General features: G+C 37.9%; 1 protein-coding gene and 1 long non-coding RNA gene across 2 annotated transcripts; one reads left to right on the top strand and one right to left on the bottom strand.

Annotated features, from left to right (window-relative positions):
- The first annotated feature begins 1507 nt into the window (after positions 1–1507).
- Positions 1508–4219, top strand: LOC139742312 (uncharacterized). The gene is made up of 3 exons (XR_011711669.1): positions 1508–1614; positions 2804–2886; positions 4123–4219. It is a non-coding gene; the product is annotated as an uncharacterized lncRNA (long non-coding RNA).
- A 10462-nt stretch (positions 4220–14681) lies between these two features.
- Positions 14682–23814, bottom strand: LOC139742311 (protein RER1-like). The gene is made up of 6 exons (XM_071652888.1): positions 23724–23814; positions 22761–22865; positions 17810–17909; positions 17085–17169; positions 15992–16127; positions 14682–14979 (listed from the first exon to the last, which is right to left on the bottom strand). Exons 1-6 carry the CDS (start codon positions 23805–23807, stop codon positions 14887–14889), a joined length of 603 nt encoding a protein of 200 aa, XP_071508989.1. The 5' UTR covers positions 23808–23814; the 3' UTR covers positions 14682–14886.
- Positions 23815–24470: the final 656 nt, after the last annotated feature.

Here is a 24470-nt window from a genome sequence, read left to right as displayed (position 1 = left end):
CCACTGCATATCAGCAACACCAAGAAGGTAACCTGGAATATCTACTGTGTACTTGTGAAAAAAAAAGAATCAAGAAATGATAGGAATAAAGGGTAAATACATAAAAACATAGGAATGCAAATGGTCAAACAAAACCTATTTAACCATATCCTAGGTCCTTCCAATTTACATCAAATTTTGTGTGAAGAAAGCATTGTGCCAGATAATTATATGTGATGTATGATGCTATGGAGTATGTATATGTCAACCATGGTTTTATTGATTTGGATGATTTTTCTAATATACCGATATTTATTTTTCTCTGGAACTCTTAGTGTTTGTAATTGTGTAGGTGTAGGGGAAAAATTCAGAGACCTGCCAAAGGAATATGAAATGTTCTGCAGTGGAGCAGTGTGTGGGGCTTCTGATAGCAAAATAAAACTCCTACCATCTAAAAACACAGTAACAGTAGAATATTCCTGGGATGACTTCATGATAACCGATAGTCTTTCCTAATGAAATCCTTGAAGGCTTTCATTGTGGTAGAGAACGTTGGATGGTAGAAGGCTTAACCCTAATCAGGCTGGGCTTTTTTGGCTATGCTATATCTGGGGGGGGGGGGGGGGGGGGGGGGGGGGGGGGGGGGGGGCGGATTCCGCCCCCCTTCAGATCTCGCCTATGGAATGCGAAAATCGGCACACGTGACGCCCGCGACGTATTCTATCAAAATGTATGGTTGCTTTCTCCGAAAAATTGTTCTATATTTCATATTAATTATTGTAATTTATGCATAAAATCAATTTTGGGCTCTAAATCACTTATTAATGCTCCAATTAAGCTAATTTCTTTTTTAAAATGTTTCTTGTATCATTCTTCTGAGACATCGGATAAAAAAAAATCTGTATCGAAATTAATTTCTTATGTATTTTATTGTTTTTTTGAATTTCTTATGTATTTCTTTGTTTTTTGACCTTTTGTTTTTGTTTGTTTTTAGGCCAAAATTTGTCACAGACATTTTTTGAAGCATTATTATGCTATAATAAGTTAATTTCGGCCATTCTAAGTGAAGATATGAATTTTTATGTGAATTAATTGAAAAAACACAATTTGCATTGGATTTGTACACAAAATCACGTTTTGGAGCAATTTTGGGGTTGACAAATTTTTTTCGAACAGGCATGGCGTCAAAACGGTACGCGCGGGCGCAACAATTTGGGTCTCAAAAGTTGCGCAATACTTGAAAGAAAAAAGTCATGAAACATCGCGGCGGGAGGTTATCGCGTTGCGAAGATATTGCGCGAAACGTCGAGGGGGGGCGGATTCCACCCCCCCCCAGCCTGATTAGGGTTAATGGTGCACCGTGTATTCTTTCTTGGTATGTATTAAAACGGCAAGAACATGCTTGCCAAAACGTCGGGAGTGGGTAGGCCCTTTTCAGGGCCACATACATACCCAAGAAAAAAATAAGTGGTGCACCGTTAAGCCTTCTACACTCCAATCTTTCCTAACTGGATCTCCTTTTGTGGCAGGTTTTAGAGCGCTGCGTGCACCTTCTCTCGTCATCCAACCCTCGCCTGAGGCTCTGTGTTCTCTCTACTGTCAAGACTGCGGTGGAGGTACTGGCAGCTAACCAAGGTACCGTGTGCCGTTTCTTTACTGAGCTTCATCATCGAGGAGCAAAGATAGTGTGCACAACATGACACATGAACCCACAAGAAACACTGTGTTTTAGACTGCATGTACAGGCAAAACCCGTTCCATTGTAACAAAGATGGATACAATGAGGTTTCTTTAGTGTAATACCAGAGAGGATTATATTTGTAGAATTGTCATTATTTTCCTTTATCATAGTTGTGTCCTTTTAAATGTTTATGATATTATGTTCATGATGTTTTGAGTTTATGATAATGAGAAATTCTTGCCGTGCTTACCATCTCATTATAGTAAGGTTCGCCTGTACATGCTTTTGTTTTTAATGTTTGGTATGGTATTCTTGATGTAATGTGCAGTGATACCCAGAGAGACACTTGCATGACAGTGGGGTGAATGACTGTCATAACCAAAAGACCCCAGAAATCTTTAGGCACTTTACAAGTAACTGTTGCTGCTTCACAACTGAAACTCTTTTGGTACAGCAGTCCAGTACTCTGTGTGATTATAAAAAGATATAATAATAATGATGATGATGATGATGATGATGATGATATAATAATAATAATAATAACAATAATAATAATAATGATAATAATAATAATAATAGTAATAATAATAATAATGATAATAATAATAATAATAATAATAATAATAATAATAATAATAATAATAATAATAATAATAATAATAATAATAATAATAATAGTGATAAAAAAATAAGAGGGGAAAAGTTGTCTATAAAACTGACTAATTTCATTATGTTGAGGATGGGCTGATTTTGCCACAACACCCATTTCCCATAGACACTTGCTCAAGTATACTCGGGACTTGTCCTCAACAGGTTAAAAAGATGGTTTTTGAGACATGCTGGCATACATTCGCATGTAATAAAGTTGTTTGCTCTGTTAATAAGTGAAGATCCGGCTACGAGATAGATGTCATTTTCTACAGCAAGGTGAGAAAAAGCAGCATTCATGCTTGCAGTCATATAAAAAATGATTATGAAACCACCCTGTGGCGTCAGCCAGCAGTAATAGCTCAGAAGGTGGTTGTCTTCCCAGAATTTAATCAGATTTGTTTTCTTGCCTTTAGCTGTTATACATGTACATGTATGAATGAAGACTATGACCTCTAGCCTATGTTTGTCTTTCTTGTTGATTTCTTCACTCAGACGTGTTGCTGCCACTTGTGCACAAGTTGTGGCCGGCCTTCGTGAAGAGGTTCTCCGATTCTGAAGTCCTAGTTATCAATAAGGTTAGCCTTTAGCTCGAAAATTAGACTGCCACTCCTTGCCCCTGTTTTATGAAGAGTTGATTATATAGTTGATTTCTATGGTAAGTCTATGGCAGCCTGTGTCGTAAGGAAATTTAAAATCGATTATATCTTTTAATAAAACAGGGCCCAGATCCCTTCTTGGTTACAGTCTTCATTACAATGCTGCATTGAATTATCACATGGAATTGAATGTGTCACATACACAGCTATCCATATACCCACCACAATGTCACGACTACACTTGTAATATCAATACTTTTTTGTGAGTTACATTTTGTTCTAGTTGTATTAATTTCAGGAGATTTTGCAAATCTTTATATAAATTTTGTGTGTTCCTGTGAAGTAGATGCATAGTATGCTGTCTTGCTGAATTCGTAATTTCAGAAGAAAAAGATGCTGTAACGTATATTTTATTTCTGAATGCTCTGATAGAAGTTTGAAAAAAAAAGAGACAGCATGAGGACCAGAAGGTTACAAATCAGTGAACAGATTGAGATATATATCTGAGCCTGTGCAAAATATTTATGATGCAAATTGTCGACACTTCTGTGGTGATTGTGTGTGAATGTTGCGGAAGAACTACTAATACTTCATTTTATGATATTTTCTACAAATATTTGTGGTGTCCTGCGAATCAAGACATAGACACTTTGTATTGGTTCTGCTTCATTCCAAAACCACCAACAATTTGGATTTTAGGACATTGATAATTGTAAGGAGCTGTAGATTTTGCAACACCTATAGGGAAGTTCAGCCAGCCAAGTACAAATTCTCTGCCGGGTCATTTTGCTAGCTTGATTAGTACTTCATGTACTTTCAGCTTATTGAGGGTTTGGCTTAAAGGGATGGTATAGTTTGGTTGAGATGGGGAGTCAGATTTTAACCTTTTGTGAGATAATTAGAAACCACTTATGAAATATCAAAGAGCATACAGTTCTATGCGGAATTCAAAGATTATTCGATGAAAATTGGTTTTACAATGGCAGAGATATCTAAAATCAATATAAAACAAAGTGGGTACCACTTTTTCTTGGAACCTCTTTGTTTTAGGATATCTCAGCCATTTCAAAACCAATTCTCATCAATTTATTTTGAATTCTACAAACAATTGTGTGCTATTTCATATCTAATATTAGTTTGTCATCATCTCACAAAAAAATTATAAACCATCTCATCCAAAAGTATACCATCCCTTTAATCTGGTCCGTCCCGCAGGCTTTTGAGACACTGCTGACCCTGGCAGAGACGTCCAGGGACTTCATCAGGCGGAGGACGGTCAAGGATGTCTGGCCCAAGCTCATCAAACTCTTGGAGGCACACGCTGAAACCAGGTATGACACTAAAAGATATCGTATGACACTTGAAAAGATTCTAGCTACCCAATTGGTCAACTGCTCATCATGTGACAAGCAGTGTAAAAAAAAAAAAAAAAAAATGGTGTAATTCCACGCTGTCGTTCTGAAGCTAGCAGTCTTTGTTGATCAAGTTTGGAGATTTTCTTCCTTCACAATCACAAAAATTATTTTGTTCCTTAGTACTTTTGCCTCCTACTGGTGGCTTCTTCAGACTGTGTCGTACATGGCGGTGTGACTCTGAACGGGAGAGAATGGGATCGTATACTTGTGAGAGAATATATTGGCCTGAGTCTCTGTTCATTGTGTTAGCTGTTTTCCTGATGTGAATTGCCTTATCCTTCTTGATGGGCGATGATCTTCTCTGGCAAGAATACGGCTCTTGTCCCATTGGATGGATTGGTTATTGATGGCAACATGATCCCCAATGGCTGACTTGTGGATGATGTTGTCTGCCGATCGTTTTCTAGATCGAGTGAAAGGGATTTGGCTGATGTCTCCAACTCCTTCCCTATGCTCATCTCTTATTATGCCAAATTGTTTGCCTGTCTTCCTAATGTATGTATGAACAAACAGACTAGAATACAGAGGGGGAAAAAGAGGAGAATATACCACCTACCTACACTGCACTATGTTTTGGGCAAACGGGGATGCTGTGGCCGCCGGGAACATGGTGTAAACGTAGCATTAGCCTGCAAATCCTTCATTCTCTGGACTTCTAGTCTTAACCTGTCCTTTCTGACATTGTTTGATTATTATTGTTATTTTTTTTTTTGAATCCCATAAATTATTTCATATCCAGTTCTAAAGCCGGGTCCAGCTACCACCACACAGCTTACTACAAGTTGCAGCATTCCATACTGAGTGGCATTGGTCAGCTATGCATACAGGTAAACCTTGTGCTTACTCTCTTGTAAACATAGCTTGGCCAAACATTTAAAGAAACAGAACATGAAATATCAAACTCAGATAAGTGTTTTTGTTTTAATTCTTTTTATTTTAGCACACACCAATGCAAACTAGTGTCATCTTTATAACGGCACTGTTATTCAACATGTCAATTTTGGAAAAATGTGCCCTGCATTTAGCTTAAAAGTGCATGTAAGATATGGCAAATGTTGATCAGCAAAAAACAAACAAACAAACAAACAAAAACAACCAACAACAACTACAAAGAAAAAGGCAATGAAAATCTGATGATGGCTGGAATTTTTATACTCTACTTTATGTCATAGATAATATTGTTGCCATGAACTATTCAGGAACAGTTTCCTAGCATAGCAGTAATTGTTTGTCTGTATCTTGATAGTAAGAGTATGATATTCACAAATTTTGTTTGCTCGAGTGGATTTGCATTCATGCCAACATCATTATCATGCTCGATCAACTTAAACTGAGCAGCCACAATTTTGTACTCTTGAAACTTGTATTTGCATCAGAGCTGTGTTTTGTGATGGTTTTGTTTTTCCAACAGGTTGATATTGCAGAGAATGAGCTGCTGTCCATGGTCCAAGCCTGTGTCCCGTACCTCCACACCGGTCAGCCACAGGGATTACAGGAGGTCAGTTTTGGCTTTTTATCAATGAGAATGATGGTCACCTATGGGAAATGCGAGTGAAGAATGTATCCCTTCTAATCAGTTCCTCGTCATCATTTAGGAAAGGATTTATTAAACCGTAAGTAGGCTGGGCTATTTAGGAAGATGATAGAGCCTTGTGAGGTGTTGCAGGTCCCCCCTCCAGGTCTTGGCCGTCGACTCTGCAGTCAAGACAAAAATTGACACATTACCTGCGACGTAATCTGCAATACTGTAGGGCAAATATTTTAAAATATTATTGTTTATGCTAATTTGTGCTAATTTATGCATGATGTATGCATAAAATTATACTTTTGCTATAAATCACTATCAAAGCTCCAAAAGATGCGGGAGACTCGAAAGAAGAAAAAAAATTGTGAAACATCGCAGCGATAACAATTTGCAATGGCGACCTATCACATGTAGTGTCGAGGGGAGCCTCCTAGGCCAGATCATATCGAGTAGACTTTCATAACCTTAAGTTGGCTTTGATTTTTTAAAAAGAGGAGCTTAAATAGCATTTAGGTTACTGTACTTAATTTCTGGCATGTGGACATTCCTATTCTTCATCCTACAGGCATGCCTGGCATCATTTGAATGCTTCATCCAGGCTGATCCAGACGCTATGTGGTTCACCCTACAAGAGATTTACTGTCCCTCACCATTGCAGCCTCGCCACACTTGCTTCCCTGAAATCAAGGTACACCATTGTCGGTTCCAACACCATTGTCGTGTCTTTCATATCAGCCAATTTTCAGCTCTTTGTCGATCACAGTGATGACTTTACCGATTAGGAGATATACCATGTAGCTGACAATGCAAATACTCTCAGAAGTCTAACAATGCTACAGTCCCACACATTGACTTCTGATATGATAAGAAGTGGAATATATGGCTGATATCCATGAATAGTATGTCTGACAACATCTTTATCAATTTGCAAACAAGGCATGGCAAGAATTAAAAAGGCATGGTTTTATGGTGTTTCCAGTTTGAAAATCTTGAGCTGCATGGTCCTACCAACATACCTCCTCTGTCTCTGATATTGTGTGGACTATACAAAGGAATACATAAGGTGTCATCACTTTGGGCCCCCCACACTTTTTTTTAACCCGGAAGTATGTAAGTGGCACTAAATAGAAATTAAAGATTTTGAAGTGTGAGCGAGGTAAGGTTATGTTTTCCACTGAAGAACTTTTTTTTTTTTTGCTTCTTGGCTCATGAAACCCGGAAGTGGGCCCCCACACCTTTGAAAACGCTCTGCTGGCCCTGTAGGTTACTTTAAAAGTGGAATTTCACTCATTTTGTGTAACATGAAACTAGCACAAATATAAATGTACACAATATTTTCCTTAAGTAATGTGTATTGTTAGTTTTTACCTGTTTTAATTGTAGTTTTCTTCATGTTCTCTAGTTGTATACTGTGCAGTGTATTTGCTATCATAATGTGGACAAGTTAGTACCTTTCCCCATAATACGTGCTACCAATGCACTACATAATCTCCAGGGCAGCACTAAGCTGCTCAAAGTGTGCACCCAATTGTTGTAACCATCTAAAAATCAAAAACATGAAATTCATCTTACCTGGCTGAGTGCAAAAAATTTCTTGAGCGAAAACTGTCTGCTTTTACCGTATTTGACCTTTAACCTTATGTACTTGTATCTGTGCTTCGCTGCAGTTTGCTGGTGAATCCGTGCAAAAGAAAGAAGAGTGGGTCAACGTCCAGAAGCTTCTGAGGTGACAATGACCACAGGACCCCAGCTACATCCAGTCCAGCTAAATTGACCGGTCAGCAGACCAGAGCAGAGACGAACATGCAGCCAGTTGCAACAACCGCCTTGATAAAGAACGATACAACCTGGCAGAAAGTTCGCCATTACTCTCAGTGTCCCAAATGCACGCATGTGCTGAATGTATGATGTATATTGCAGCGGGCGCGAGTCGGGTCGTAATATAGGCCCTACTGTAAAATCAGAAATGTTTGTGTGCATTTTAATTTCACAAATTTTGCGAGCGCAAAGATTCTCGAAATTGAAATGCACGCCAAAGTTCTCGTCTACATTATGTGCATTATACTGTATGCCAGTGACAATTTGCAAAAATTTCATGCCGCAAAAATATCTTGCCTTACAGTGTATATCATGCTGAGATGCATTCCTGTGTATGTGTGTAAATAGGACACCGGAGTAATGGCGGATTTTGCTGCCGGGTTGGATTGGTCTATAAGATGCTGGAGTATGAAGAAGAATAGACTTGTTTGAGAACACATCCAAATGATATGTGTGCCTGAAAGGTATATTATAGTATTGGTTGTGATGAGGATTCAGCTTTTAACTTTTTTGCAAGATACTTAGAAACCACTTTATGAAATAATCACATTGCATACAATTCTGGGGGGAATTCAAAGTTTACTTGATGAAAATCGGTTTGAAATGGCTATTAGATATCCAAAAATAAAGTAAAACAGAGCGATCCTAATGAAAGGCGGGTCCCACCTTTTATTTGGATTGCTTTGTTTTCGATATCTCAGCCATTTTCAAAACCACTTTTTAGCAAATAAACTTTGAATTCCTCTCGGAATGATATGCTCTTTGATGTATCATGAGATGTTTCTCATCTAAAAAAACCCAACTCATCATAAAAAAAATGCAAAAAACCTGAAGTCCCGTCCCAACCAAAACTATACCAACTTATCAGCAGTGTTTACAACTAGACAGCTTACAGGGTCTTGCCCGATCTGGTAATGACTGACGTATGCAAACCAGATGCTATATATAAATACAGGATACTGAAATGCAGCGTTTACTGGTATTTTATTTACTGGTAGATGAAACAGCCCTTTGCTGCAATGTACACATAGGTCATCAAAGGAAAAGTTAAGATACAAAACAAAAGTACACTGGCCTATTTGATTGCATTTTTAGAAGACTGTCTGAAAGTTAAAGGAAACCAAAACTCACATATGTGACCGTGCACCTCAAAACGAACATAAAGTCGCACACACTGATTGTGCGTGAGGACTGAAAATAAGTGAAATGGGTCAACCTAGCCGAACTTTACTTTTTCATATTTTCTGAAAGAGAGCGGGTCTTCTTTTACATTATGCTAAAATTTGGTATCATAAAACGGGCAGGAAAGTGTTTTTTTTAGCAGTTTATCTCGAACATTTTTGGTAGAATAGTGTGATTAGGTGTGTGTTTAGAATCCCTTTTTCATTTCTGAAAAACCTTGTCCACACTCTTCACTTTCAACTCTAATAACTTTTGAAAGGATAGTGCTACTGCTTTGAAAGTTGGCATTAATTATGGACAGAATGTGTTAATGAGGCATGCTTAATTTCAGTTTAATCTGATAATCCCTTCATTGTTGTTACTCTGGTGGTTTACTTCCTGTTTTTTGTCCCATTCATGGCACAGCCAGCACGATTTGGTAAAGATTAAGCGCTTGATTAGACACTGCACTTCAGAGCCTCTTTTCTCAGTTCACACTTTTCCTGAGTTTGTGCTTTCTTTCCAATATTTAGATAGGTTAGGAGAGTCCATTTGATTTGGGTTATACATCATGTTAAAGCTTGAAGTCTGCTCTTTTAGAATATGGTCTTAAGTAAAAATTCATGTCTGGCGACTTTTTGTTTGTTTTGAGGTACAGGGTCACATATAAACTCGGATTTTGTTCAAGTGGCGATTTTAATAGGTCACATCAGCGAAAATTTGAGGAAAAGTGATTAATCTTCTGAAAAGAATTCAGAAGAAGAGTTCCGAAGAATTCCACAAAATTTAATTTTTCATGAAAAGTACACATTCCATCGACCTGTTACTGACATGTTAAGTCATTGTTATTCCCCCTGCCTTCTGAAAGTTGTTATTAGTCAAGTGCTCTTTCACAATGCTTGAAAATGTGTTGTATTTACTTTATATTTTCTTCTTGTCCATACAAATGTACATGATGTCATGAACGATAGTAGTCTTCTTATCCAGCAATGACGGTACTGAAAGCTTAAATATTCATGACTTTTGAATCAATTTTCAGATTTTCCTTAAACTTTCACTGATCTATTCTACTGATATTGCTGCTTTCACTCAATGCACATTTACATTTAAGTTTTGGTTTCCTCTAAAACATGAATATACAATGTAGATTCCCTAGTACACTGTAACTGGAAGTGTTTATTGTAATGTTCTTTCACCTTCAGAACGTGGATATTTTCGTGAAGGTAATTTTTTTTTTTTTTTTAACTGGGTAAGAGGAATTCCATGATTGTTATACTGCGAAATAAAAGATATGATATAACATTACATGTACATGTACATATGAAAACGAAAAAATTTGCATGCTCTTGTTTTTGTGCTGGTTTTCGTGTCGTGCGAAATGCAAGAAAATATCTGCTTTTAATAGTGTATTCGTTTTGGGGTAGCCACTGCTCCTCACAACAATAGACCGTCTCTGTGATTTACAAAAATTCTATACATTCTTTGTTCACTGAAGATTGCCAGAGACTTGCCCTACCTAGCAACAACTGATGAATGCCGAGTGAATTCCTGTGTAATAAACATAATTGGAGGAAACAGGTGAATAAAATGTTCCTTTACTGTGCATTACAAGGCTGTAGAAAAATAAACAATATGAATTTTAATACATTACAGAAACGGTCAAATGTACAGATCTCATACAGTTCAATTTTCTCTTGCCTCTTCCGATTTTTACCCAATACATTTGTATGTTTATATGTGTTTAAGCCTGCTACTCCTTTGCTAAGGCACAATGTTCAATTAAACTACGAATTTGATCAGTTTTGGTTAATGCTGCATTTGTGTCCATGATGGGGAATCATTGTGTGTCCTGTGAATCAATTTTTTTTTTTCAGTACTTGATAGATTATGATCTGTGTGTGGTTATTACAGTGGACTCTAATTACAAAATACATCTGTAGATTACAGACGGAACAAAATGGCAAGCTTTTAAGCTGATTTTTTTTTTCTTGCCCCCAAAGTTCCAGGTTCTGTCTTATTACTTTGGAGACCCGATATAACCCAAATTAGGATAAAGGGAAATCTGTGACTAGCTCACATGTGGTACCAATTTTGATTAGGTGAATTCAGCAGTCATGATTTTCCTTGCCTGGATTTTAGCTACTCGCATTTTAGTACTTTTACTATTAGAGGTACTGGTTATAACAAGGTACATACGTGTATATCGGCTGTCCTAGCAACCTCATTATACAATGTAACAGGATTTCCTGTATAGCAAATTAACTTCACTAGTTTTTCATGTTACAACATACAGTTTTGAGGTTGTGAAAGACGATTGCTGAAAAAAAAAAATTATCCATGGATCTTGTTTACCCCTTTTGATTGATTGACTGATTTGATGGATGGATGGATGATTATATGGATGGATGGATGGATGGATGGATGGATGGATTTCATTGTAATTTCACGTGACATGTTCACTGTGTGTTATGGTGTACCCATTTACTTCAAAATGAAGTCCATCCACCAGGTTGATGCTTGTGACAGCAAGGTGTAAACGGAGCCAAACCATTCATGAAGAAGGACCACACTGTCAACTGCAAACTTTAGAACTGGTAAACTTTTAATACACATTTCTATCCATGGAATTTTCATAAACATTATGGTACAAATTATCATACACTTTCCTAATCTAAGAAATCTTCTGGGCAACTTGTTGCAGATGTCTCCTTCCCCCAACCATGCAAAAGAACAAAACAAAACAAAGCAAGAAACAAAGCAGATGTTAAGACATTTGCAGAATCACAGATTGAAGTTTCACAACACTTTTTGGCCACTCGAAATAATTATGGTTATTAATGGTGTATATCAAGGCCACATTACATAAATATTCTGAGCTATGTGCTATAAACTCTACAAATTGTGGCCACGAACGCTCGTCATGTCTTCCAAGTTCCCAATCACAAATTGAAATGGGTAAGCACAAACTGAGGTGTGCTTTCTGGCAAACAAGCAGGTTACATGTAATATATCATACGCCTCTTAAAAACATCTCAATAAATATAGTATGGAGATACTTTTTCACTAATACTAAAATCACTGAGCTTTTCATGAGAAATAAACTTTCAATTTGATGTGACTAGAGACTTGAATACTTGGAGACATCCTATCAAAATGCAGAAACGAGAAAAAAAAAATACAAATAATACCTTAAGATCTACCTGATGGAAATATCAATTGTAGTTATGACACAAATATACTTCATTTCAGTGTTGCAACAATGTAACTTGTGCACAACAATTCAAGAAACATACACAACATTCATAAATGTTGGTTGATTTGATATGATAGGGTTCAAGTTGTACAAGCATGGCCAAATGAGAATGGGTCTACGCTAAGAATTCAAAATTTGAGTACAGGGGAACCTTGTTATAACAGGACATAAAAACTATGTCAATTACTTTGTAATACATGTGTTTCAGGTTTTTAACTACCAGGGTATATCAGGGTAGAAAAAAACAAAGAAATATATAAAAAGTTGGGCCTGTAAAAATCACCTAGTTACATAATACATGTACAAGAGGGTTTTGTTACATCCAACTTCTCTCTGAGATCCCCCTGAGTAACAATATCCTTTCCCTTATTCTATTTCTCATTTTCACGGTGTGTGTGTGTGTGTGTGTGTGTGTGTGTGAGGGGATCTCACTGAACAGTATAGAGTAATTTTGCGACTGATATGAATAGTAAACAGTATGACTTGCAGCATTGCAGCATGGCACACATTAATGTACAAATCAACAACCGCGCATCACATCTAAACTGGATGTATTTAGCTTTACGGCTACGTAACAATCTGCTACATGTTAACTGCGCCTCATAATGAATACACCTTTCATGGCTGAATTGAGTTTTCACAGGAGGATAAAATTTGTTATCACACTTGATTTCTTGCCATAATACCCTAGAAATGTTAATGTCTTGTACATAGTATGGTCTGTTGTTTGCAGTACAAATGGTACAGTATAAAAAATCAGTTCACTAAGCAAATGCTTGTGTTAACCACAATATAAAGAAATTCTGTACAACAATGAACAAGGCAACTTGCTCAATTCCTTCTAGGAAAAAGAATATAAGTCTTGCATGTTCAACGCAAAGAAGCAAACTTCCCGTGGTAATTTATTTCTGTCTCTGCTGACTGGAAATTTAATACATGTATTCACATGCTTGTGGTATTCTTGATCTTGGATTTCTTTCTGCATTTCTTCGGAGACATTTTGTGCTTATGATTCGGCAAAAGTTCCCTATGACCAGTGAATGCCTCGGCACTTAAATGTGAATCATATTATTTATGTTGTCCTGATGAGAGAGGTGCTAAAATAGGGACTGCATGGATAAGACTGCTTGAAGACATGGGGGGGGGGGGGGGACAAACAGGCAAGAGTAATTATTGGGGGCAAGTGCCTGTTTTTCTTGTGAAAAAGAAAAGCAAGTTTGGTTGCATCCATACAAGTCTATGTGCATTTTAAACACCCCAGACAAGTGATAAAACGCGGATTTTGTCCCACCTTTCCCCAATTGCTAAAACGGCTCTTGGTATGCACATAATTATTGAATCTGTCAGGAATTATTCTATTGAGGAGGGATCAAGCAAATCCCAGTCTTGCGTCAGAAAAAAAAAAATAGTCGTGCGACGCATTTTGGTCAATTCTCCGTAGACTCGTCTTCTGGACAACACATTTCAATGCAATGCATGGATACCAACATTTCTACACTAAAATCAGGTTCCTCCAGAGATCAAGAGAGAGGGGAGGGAGACACATGTTGTTGTTGCTTTTTTTTTTGTGCACTACACGCAGCTGAACTGAACACCCTAATCAGAATGACTTTTGTATTCTATTGTCTAGAAATGAACAGAACAATTTCAGTTACCATCGAGCCCCTGCAGAGTCAGGGAGACTCCGCAGCTTTGTTAATGCTGGAAAAGATACAGACATAATTCCATCCTCATTGCTAGTCAAAGACACAGGGCTTTCGCACATTTTTGCATGCAAATCCTGAGCAATGCCACAGTTGTAGTGCATCTGAAAAAATATTTGTTTTTTATTATTAAAGACACAATAGGGGAAGAAAAGTATCAGCAGCTATACATTAAAAAAAAGGCTTCAATTGTTTGTGGCAGGCAGCTGAAATAAATCACTGCAACTACAAAAGTACATACAAAATTAATGGCAAACTAGCCAGTTCCTTCCACTTATTTAAACGTACGTATAAGATTACACTACATATTGAAAAATACATAAAACAATATTCCGAGGAATATGTCCTCCCAATAGTAGCCATGAGATAATTCATCTCTTTCCCCCTTTGGACTGGTATTAGACCAGAGCTACAAAGCTAACCTGTCAACCAATCAGTCTGCAGGCAGGGAGAGAAAATTTACAGACACATCACTTTCAAATGTGTGCAACATATACATAAGATATATGTTTCAGGTCATGGTAAGCTGTACAACCAGTTGACCAACAAGAAGCCTAATTTCCTATCGCCGGTGAGCGGGAACACTTTGTTTGCTTTTCCTCTGAACTACAATTATTGACAAAATTCATGAATTCCTACTGGGTAATCATTTCACGCTATCTACAGAAATGCCATCTATGTACTTAAACACAGGCACAAGTTATGTTTTTTTAAGTCAACTTTTCAGTTAACTTAATTTCGCAAAAACACATTTCCTTTGATGACAACCAAAAGATTCTAAATAGCATCACATTTGCTTAATACATGCTGCTACATGTGATGAATATCAGACCAACTCCCTGAACCAAGACTAGCCCAATGCATACTAAGAACGTAGTGCCTCGACAGCAATTTCATCATTCTTTTAAATAATGAAGCCCCTCTCTAAGTTTTTGTCTCGAACTAAAGCTGTAATCCTGCAAGAAATATAATGTGGCACATTTTGGAAAGATCACAACATTCGGGCGCGGCTTCCTGTTGGTCAAGCAAAGTAGACAAATGCCCAAACCCCTAGATCTGCGTGGGCGGATTAGGCGTTGTCACGGTTGCACTGCTAGCATCCTGTCATTGCCCACCAATCACGTCTCCTGTATCCTCCTTCCCCTTGTACTTTGTCTTCCCACGAGTCCAGGGCAAATACCTGTACTTTATCATGTGCTGCAAAGCAGGGGGGGGGGGGGGGGGGGGGGGGATAAAAAAGACACAGAAGTCATACCATAGACCAATTAGTACGAGAGCATCTACAAGTCAACCTAACCTAGGTTGAAAATTAAGGGACCAGAGAAAACTGTTTGCCAATTTCTCTCTACACGATAAAATTAACACTTGTTTACATCCATCCGGGTAGAATTGTTCTTCAACTTTAATAGCCAATTTTTCAACTTTTGAGGTCGACTCATATGTGAGGTGGACTTTATAGCCATGTCAAATAGATTTGTAGGCACTGGCAAAGCAACTACATAAACTGCAACTACCAGTTAACTTTTATGGATTCATGAAACCCTAAACATCAAGTATGTAGCCGACAGAATATCTTAATACTACATGCTGTAAACGTCACCATAATTTTTCACTACTTTACTTCAGATTACTTAGATATGCCCCCACCCCCAAAAAACCCTTCCAAATCAAGATTCTGCCAGTGACATCATCCGCCAATCATTGCTAAAGTGCTAATATTATTAGCAAAAGACATTGAAATGCACCTTTCCCATGACTGATCACAACTCACAATTACTAATATGATTAATAAAAGATATTAAAGGGAAACATGAAAGTGAAATAATCTCCAAGGATGCATTAAAGTGCATCATTTGTATACTGTAACTTGGGGTTTGATTCCAGTGACCAAGACAATGAATGTGCACAAGGCCTCCCCAAGTACACAATTGAGGTGGAAAGGCACTACTGTACACACCAACCACTTTTGTAATCATCATTATAGGGGAACCTCATTTTAACGAGGGCCTTAAAGCCATCGGATGATAATTACCTTGGTATCAGGATTCTCACCATATCAGGGTACAAAAACTAAGAAATACCAATTGGAATTACTTGGTAAGAGTTGAGTTCTGTTAAATCACCATGTTATGAGAGGGTTTTGTTATATCCGACCTCTTTATAACACAGGTTCAATTGTATCATCATCATCATCATCATATCTTCTTACCTGTATTTGTCTCCTCATCGTTAAAAAGAAGAGCAGGAAGAAGTACATGACTAGGATTGGCCAGAAGACGGGCACATTGAAGACTTCAAAGAATGTACACGTCATGGCTATTACAACCGCCTTGGTTGCCGAGTGCCTGCATCAAGAAAAGCAGCCATCACTCAGAATGAAACACCTTCCCATTTATGATCTACTGTACTCAGCACATCATTGGTGAGGGTAGTTTTTGAACAGTATGCCCCACAGACACAGAAATATAAAGTTCTGGAACACGAATACTAATTAAACATGTTATTTTTAAGTGTTGTTTGAAGGTTTGCATGGTGAAGTAAATGAAGGTGACACTACAATATAGTACATACGCATGGTGTCACCGCAAACCTTTCTCCTTCGTGCCATTTTTAGTTTGTCACCCTACAACATAAAACAGGATTAAATTGATGCTTTTAGCTGATGACAAAAAGGAAAAGAAGACATAATAAGTCCACAGGAAATGGAGAACCATAAAGGCAGGTAGTGATGTAAAGCTATCAGGTAGAGTGCACCAAATTTGTTATCTGCTTTGAGCAACACAAACACTATACAATTCTGTCATTTACGGTATGTTCTGCTGAGAAATTGCAGAGTTCAGACAGATACATAGATGAAGCACTGATAGTCACAGTTTAATCCATACTTGTGGCAGTGTTGCGTAATGAACAACACTGTGATTATCAAGAGATTGTGGCAAGCATCCATGTACCCACGGCATGAAAACACACAAACAGTGAAAAGTGAAAACCATTACAGTGGACTCCCGTTATAGCAAAGTCCTCAAGACCGGCAAATTTCTTTTGTTATATCGAAATTTCGTTAAAACCGAATGAATAAACAATAAAAATACATAGAGTTGATACCGTTGCGGCCCTAAATTTTACTTCATTGTAAGCAGAATTTCATTATGACCGTGTTCGTTATAACGGGATTGCACAGTACAAACATATCATACATATCAGTCGAACCAGCATCATATGCAACATTTCAAACAGTTCATTGCTTTTTTTTTTTAAATTCCCTTGCACATTGAAGTCAATATTCTCATGGTAATGCTCACCAAAATTTAAACTCCGGTAACCTCCTGATAAACGGCTTGAATTCTTGGCCCGATTTTGTCGGCAATGCAGGACCATCTTCTTCTTCTGCAAAACAGAGCATGATATAAATTTTAAAAATTAGGGCAAGTGTCATCTTTATCACTACATCATGCCAGAAGGAAGAGTCCAACGACATTTTTACTGATAGGCAGATGCATAGACCTGTGACAACCTATGCGGGACAAAAGGCATGCAAATAGAACAAAACTGACACTTAAAACTGATGCTTATTCACAAAGGAGTATCTGAGTTCCCTTGCCTGAAGTATTTACATTAACTCTCATTCATAGATAGCCAATTACTGAAGGCAGGTAAACAGTACTATAAAAAGGCCAAGATATCACTTAGGTTGAGTGAAGCATGAAGGAAAATTAACAACAGCACAGAAATATTCTATTCCTGAACTTATCTTGACTTCTTCATTGTGATACCACTGTATCGGAACAACTTGAATTTTGAAAATACATGACATACTAACACGCATTGTCATGGCAAGTTCTTTCCATCCATGAATGTTGGGAGTTCTAACACATGAAGGTGATAGATAGACACACTATTGTCAGAAGGCATCCATCTAAAGTGTTTTCATCAGATCCAGGTAACATAAGCAGATTGCTACAAAGACGAAAATGGCTTGTACAGAATGCATATTAATCATATGGCAATGATGTACACAGCCCTCTACCTTGATCATCTGTGAGAGATGGGTCTATTTTTGGAGACAGGAAGGCTATGAAGAGGTTGAGGTGATAGATACCCATGGCATAGGTCACAATGTACCATCCCTGCAAGGAAAACAAAAATACCATGAAAACATATTCTACGACACTTCCTCCTATATTGTTAAGAGGAAATGAAGGATGCTGTATAGGCTGTAATTTTCGCAAGGGTTTATTTTTTGCAAATTTAACAACACACAAAAATGTTGCCCATGAGTGGTAAAATAGTGCACTTACAGTACGACAGCTTCTGTGTCAATTCACGAAAACAACATCTCGCAAAAATGTCTATGACCTCCTCATTCGCAAAAATAACAGCTTATACAGAGCATTACAGAAAAGCAGCAGTCATCACAACTATTTATTAAGTATCTACATGTAGAAGCTATCTACAAAGTACTGTAAGAAACAATGGCCCAAGTATCTCTACAAAGTGAATATGGACATCAGTGATCATATTACCTGTGCCAACATTACAAAGAAAGCATCCAAGTTCATATACACTCATAACATTCATTTTCCTTAAGCTACAAACTTTTATATTGGGAAATTGGGCAATTTTCAGCATGCCTGTATAGGGGCAATTCCACGGTAACTGACGTTACACGTAAGGATTTTCATGAAATTGTTTACCTTGTAGTTTTGTGAATGAAAGCACCTTGGGCTTGCAATTAGCATTGATGAATAAGTTCATGAGAATGAAGAAATAGGTGGAAAGTTTTTCTCTCAAACTGCATTTCTTATCACATAGCAAGTGAAAATGTGTCGGTAACTGACGTTACGGAAAAAGGACATGGGAAATTATGGTGTAGATGTAAATGGAAATATCTCATGTCCCTGACTTTTAGCCTTTATGTGTTTAATATGGCAATACACCTAGGTTCTTAGGAACAGGTGTGCAAAATAATGTGCACTTTAGTTGTCTCCTTTTACCACCATGCCAATTTCAGTGAAGGCATGACGGTAACTGACGTTACGGAACTGACGTTACGCTTACATTTGCCATAGGGTTTACACATGCAAAATCATGATTGGGAATAGCTATGTGATGTTTCATAATTCTGACCATTCAGAATGATTTGGTTGATATGGAGTCATACCTTAGTTCATCAGTCATAAATACACAATGAAATGAAACAGTAGTCCATTTTCTTTGTGTTCTATGAAAACTTAAAGGTAAACATGTCAGTAACTGACGTTACGTAACTGACGTTACACATACTTTGCCGTGGGGTTTACAGAGAACTAATTTATTTAACAGGTTATTATACTGCTGCAATGTACCAGTGACAATCCCAGGCAACTACAGCAACAAATTAAAACAAAATCTAAAGACACAAGTAATATTGGGTGGGCCCTTAGGGGCACCCCCCCCCCTCCCCCCCGTGCAATAGCACAGTTGGGCAAAAATAATGTAAATGCACAAGAGGATATTTCTTGACATTTGTCTGAATATTTAATTTTTATTCAACATTTATGATTACACAGAGCCATTAATAGATTAAGCAGTTCCAAGTATGAATATATGGACATGGCTAAGGGCTTTTTTGTTTGTTTGTTTGTTTGTTTGTTTTTTAATGAACAGGAAAGTTTTTATCTACATAGAGTGCTCCACCCATAATACCTTGTAGTACTACACAAAACATGGATATTTTTGTGCTTGAAAAAAATATCAAAATATCTTCCAGGTCATGGGGAAAAAAACATGTATCAACTCATAAATATGCATAAATATGTATGAAATCTATTGTGATATATTTCTCCTTCTTTTCTTTATTTTACTCCTGATGATCTCCATCATCAATTGATTTAAATGAAAAGTGTTGCACTTTTAATATTTCTCTGTGAAGAAGAAAAATAAATGCTTTTTTTGGTCAAAAGAGCATTATTGTTTTACTCCTAGCTTGAAGTAATTTAACTGTTTTTCTTTTCCTTTTCACTGATATATCACGACTTGCAAATCCATTCGAGATACCAAGAAATCGGACTTTGCAACGAAAGAATGCTAAAATCAATATAAAAAACTCTTCCTGTTCATAATTATCATGTGTTGTATTACAAAATGTCCCTGCATGAATAGAATAAAGTAATCAACAAATAAACACTGTATGAACAATTTTTTTTAAACCCTATAGAATCCTCTCTCACTTTGAGCAACATCAGTGTTAAGTTTCAAACAATAATGAGTACATGCCTGACGTACACAAGATGAGCCATGTTAACTACACCACACATTTAAGTGCAAGAGAAGAAATATCTGTTTGTGCATTTGCCTTGTGGTAGAAACCTTGACTAAGCTTCCTGAAAAAAAAAGAAAAATGCCAGCAAAAGCAAACATTGGTGAAGATTGTTAAACTGTTGGTATACAGCTGTGCAGAAGGTTGTTTGTTTGTTTGTTTTTTTGTAGAAAATGTGGTTAACATGCAATCATGTCACTGATTAGGCCTACAAACTTTGGTAGCTTTATCATCCTGTAGGACTGGGAATGTACTAATTTGAGTGCATATATACTGCATGTGGCAAACTAAACTTCCAGATGATTTAACCTTAAACTTGTGCTGAATCAAAAATCGAAAGCTCAAGCCCCCCCCCCCCCAAAAAAAAAGATAATCATTGTAAATGAATGAATAAATGAATTTAGAAATAAAATAAAATTAAAACAAGAGACCCGCGGGTCTAGCGCTCACCTGAGTATCGCAAGTTCACCTTTCACGCAGTCACTAATCTAAATTATTCACAGCTCTACCAAAATTTGACCAGGCATTCTGAAGTAGAAGATGAAAATGTACAATAAGGGCCCAAATTTTTAAAGATTCCTTAATTTGGGGAATTGGGGGCCCCCTGGGGCCCTCTGGGTGGGGCATGGTGCCCATTTTGATAAATTGAGATCCTGACCCCCTAAGGATGCTACCTGCCAAGTTTGACGAAAATCTATCATGAGGTTTTCAGGAAGAAGATGACAATGTACGATTCAGGCCCCCATTTGGACCTTCCTAACCAACCCCCCCCCCCCCCCCCCCACCCCTGCCCCCAAGAGGGGCACCCCTGGATCTCCTATGAACAAACTCGAAACTACAGTCATTAATGTACTCACTCATAGTATTATCTTAGCTGTACAACTTCTGATTCTAGAGAAAATTTTTAACGATTCCTTCATTTGGGGGGTTTGGGCCCCCCTGGGGGCCCCCTGGGTGGGACATGGTGCCCATTTTAACAAATTGAGATCCTAACCCCTTAGGGATGCTACCTGCCAAGTTTGGTGAAAATGGGTCATGGGGTTCTAAAAAAGAAGATAAAAATGTACAATTTAGGCCCCATTTTACCCCTCCTCACCTCCCTCCCCTGGGTCCCAAGGGGGGCACCCCTGATTCTGCCATGAACAAACTTGAAACTGCAGTCATCAATGTACTAACTCATAGTATTAACTTAGCTCCATCACTTCTGGTTCTAGAGAAGAAGATTTTTAAAGATTCCTTAATTTTGGGGGATTTGGGCCCCCTGGGGGCCCCCTGGGGGCCCCCTGGGTGGGGCATGGTGCCCATTTTAACAAATTGAGTTCCTAACCCCCTAGGGATGCTACCTGCCAAGTTTGGTGAAAATGGGTCATGGGGTTCTCAAGAAGAAGATGAAAATGTACAATTTAGGCCCCATTAGAACCCCTCCCCACCCCCCTCCCCTGGGTCCCAAGGGGGGCATCCCTGATTCTGCCATGAACAAACTTGAAACTGCAGTCATCAATGTACTAACTCATAGTATTAACTTAGCTCTATCACTTCTGGTTCTAGAGAAGAAGATTTTTAAAGATTCCTTAATTTTGGGGGGTTTGGGCCCCCCTGGGGGCCCCCTGGGTGGGTCATGGTGCCCATTTTAACAAATTGAGTTCCTAACCCCCTAGGGATGCTACCTGCCAAGTTTGATGAAAATCGGTCTTGGGGTTTTCAAGAAGAAGATGAAAATGTAAAAAGTTTACGCACGACGCACGACGGACGACGGACGACGCACGACGGACGCCGGACGAAGGGCGATCGCAATAGCTCACTTGAGCCTTTGGCTCAGGTGAGCTAAAAAAATATCCATGGACATACCATGGTAATGACATCATTTCCTATGAAAGGGATTGCTGCTCTTTGTTGTAAGTTGGCTTCCCAGATGTATTGAAATGGCCAAAAGTCAAAAAAATTGCCTCAGTTATAATTACTGTCATGGTAACTGACGTTACATACTCGTGTATGACGTTTCGATAACTGACGTTACACATTTTGTAGTGTTCATTTTGACTCTCCAGTATGCCAAGTATCCTTATTTCTGGTATTAAAATAAAGGCATATGGGCATACATTAGAAAACCCAAGTTACATCATACAGCTCACTTCCTTTGATGAATAAACTTAAAAATTCCTTGTTTTTGGTAACTGACGTTACATCCATCATTATCAAAGTAATTAACAGTTTTTATCAAATTCTTTAAAGCTACCAGCTTTTTTTCTATCGTGTGGTAAAAGACTTCTCTGGTAACTGCATACATATGAAAGATTGTTGCTTAGAGTACTAATAAAGTGGATATACAGAGAGTAAGTTATGCGACAATACACTCTTTTCACCATTGAGTTATAGGCATATTTTGGCAGCCATTTTGAAAATCAAAATGGCCGCTTTTATTGAAAAACATAATGATTCTTAAAACTTCAACTCAAGTACTGTCTGAAAATGTATGGTGTTTGAAACAAATATCATTTTCAATTTTTGGCACCTGTGTCCTAGTTACCGTGGAATTGCCCATAGGTGTAAATGAGCTGTTTCTAGTTTATAATTCTTTTATCTTGTTTTTTTTTTGTTTGTTTGTTTGTTTGTTTGTTTGTTTTTTTTTTTGGGGGGGGGAGGGGGTTTACTGCAATCTGAAACAAGAGACCACTCTCACCTTGAGAAGGAATATTCTAAGTAGATATAAGATGCACAGGACAACAAAACCAACCCATCTTGGCACTGCATAAGGGACAGACCGGTCCAGCAGGGTTTGGTATCTCTGCAATACATAAAATGGGGGATAAAAGAAAGCACGAAAGCAGAAAAAAAAAAAATGACATCATAATCACCTCTTGCATACAAATTTCACACCTAGAAGTAAAGCACTTGGGATTAGCTACAATGTAAATGCAACATTAGAGTACAACTGTATGTGTATCTGTATGCCATTGGTAGGAAAACATGGTAATTGTGACTTTGTATTTACAGTGTAGGCAATGAAACACAGTCATAAAAAGAAAGCATAACAGCTACATGAACTTTGCCTCAGGTTACTTTCAGGTGAAAACACATAAATTGATTATTTACGGTGAACTTTATGATACCATTCAATCCATGATAATGATCAAAGGATTGGTATTTTTCTTCACAACAGCAGCAGTAAGAAGATGTTGCAGCAGAGTTGGGTTGGGTCAGCTCAGTTAGCTTGAGAAACATGGCCTGAAAATTATGTCAAGTTGCAATTTCATTCATACTACAATAGGTGGAAAAACCCAACAAAATTAGAACAACTCTATGTCTGCCATCATGCACTACATACATGTACTTGAGCCTTGGGCCCTCGACCCAATTGTACTGCACTGCAATGCACTGCACTGTCCCTTTATACGACCTTACTACCTACCAGTAAATTTACTTGACCAGTACACTGTGTATATTATCCCTAGAAGTAGAACCCAACTCTACGGCTGATTTTCGGCACCTCACAAAATTCACATCTTTATGACCTAGTGAGAAAATAATCTTCAATGGCAGAATTCTTGTTATATCCACATGAAATTCACTGCTCACTACATATGCACATCAAAACTCTGTGGAGTTAATTTAGTGTATATTCAGTATGAAATTCTCATCAAACCTGTGATACACTTGTGCAGAGTCTTGAGACAAAACCAGGTTGTGAAAGATTTTCACTGGTGCTGTTTGTACTTGTGTCATTCATGGCGGCAGAGCTCTGGAGAAGAAGGTGAAGAGAGGGGCATAAAGATATCAACATTTCCACACAAATCTGCTTTTCAACATTTTCTTAAAAATCAAACACGAGCACAGTTAGTGTACATCCCAATAACCCCAGACAAGTACAGCCCAACAACAAAGGGAATCTACAGTTCCAGTACAGCCCAGCAGGGCAATCCATCCATCACAGAACAGCACCAAGTGAATTTTAACTTTAACTTTATTCAAAACAAACATTATTTACTGTATAATCCATTTTTTTTTTTTTCAAATCAGGACTTCCCATCAAAAGGCGGTGTTCTGCACCGGTCTAGCATCAGTCAAGGCTAATATGTCTTCACATTGCGCTCAACATCTCGCACAAGTCGCGCACCAACAGCATGTTAAACGTGTTCACATTGAAGCAGATCAACACTGCATGAAAGCAAATGTCAGGGCAGCATTAAAGGACATGTTCACCTTCATAGACATGTGGGTTGAGTGAATGCAGCAATATTAGTAGAACGCATCAGTGAGAGTTTGAGGAAAATCGGACAATCCGTTCAAAAGTTATGAATCTTTGAAGTTTCTGCTCAGTCACGGCTGGATGAAAAGACTAAGTAAGCTTGTGATATCACATGAGTACAACGATATAAAGAAAGAATAAAGA

The sequence above is a fragment of the Diadema antillarum genome, unplaced genomic scaffold (assembly GCF_040938485.1).
Source record: "Diadema antillarum isolate AM-2024a unplaced genomic scaffold, OU_Dant_1.0 seq00000995_RagTag, whole genome shotgun sequence".
NCBI classification, from domain to species: Eukaryota; Metazoa; Echinodermata; class Echinoidea; order Diadematoida; family Diadematidae; genus Diadema; species Diadema antillarum.
This window is presented reverse-complemented; position numbering and strand designations above follow the sequence as displayed.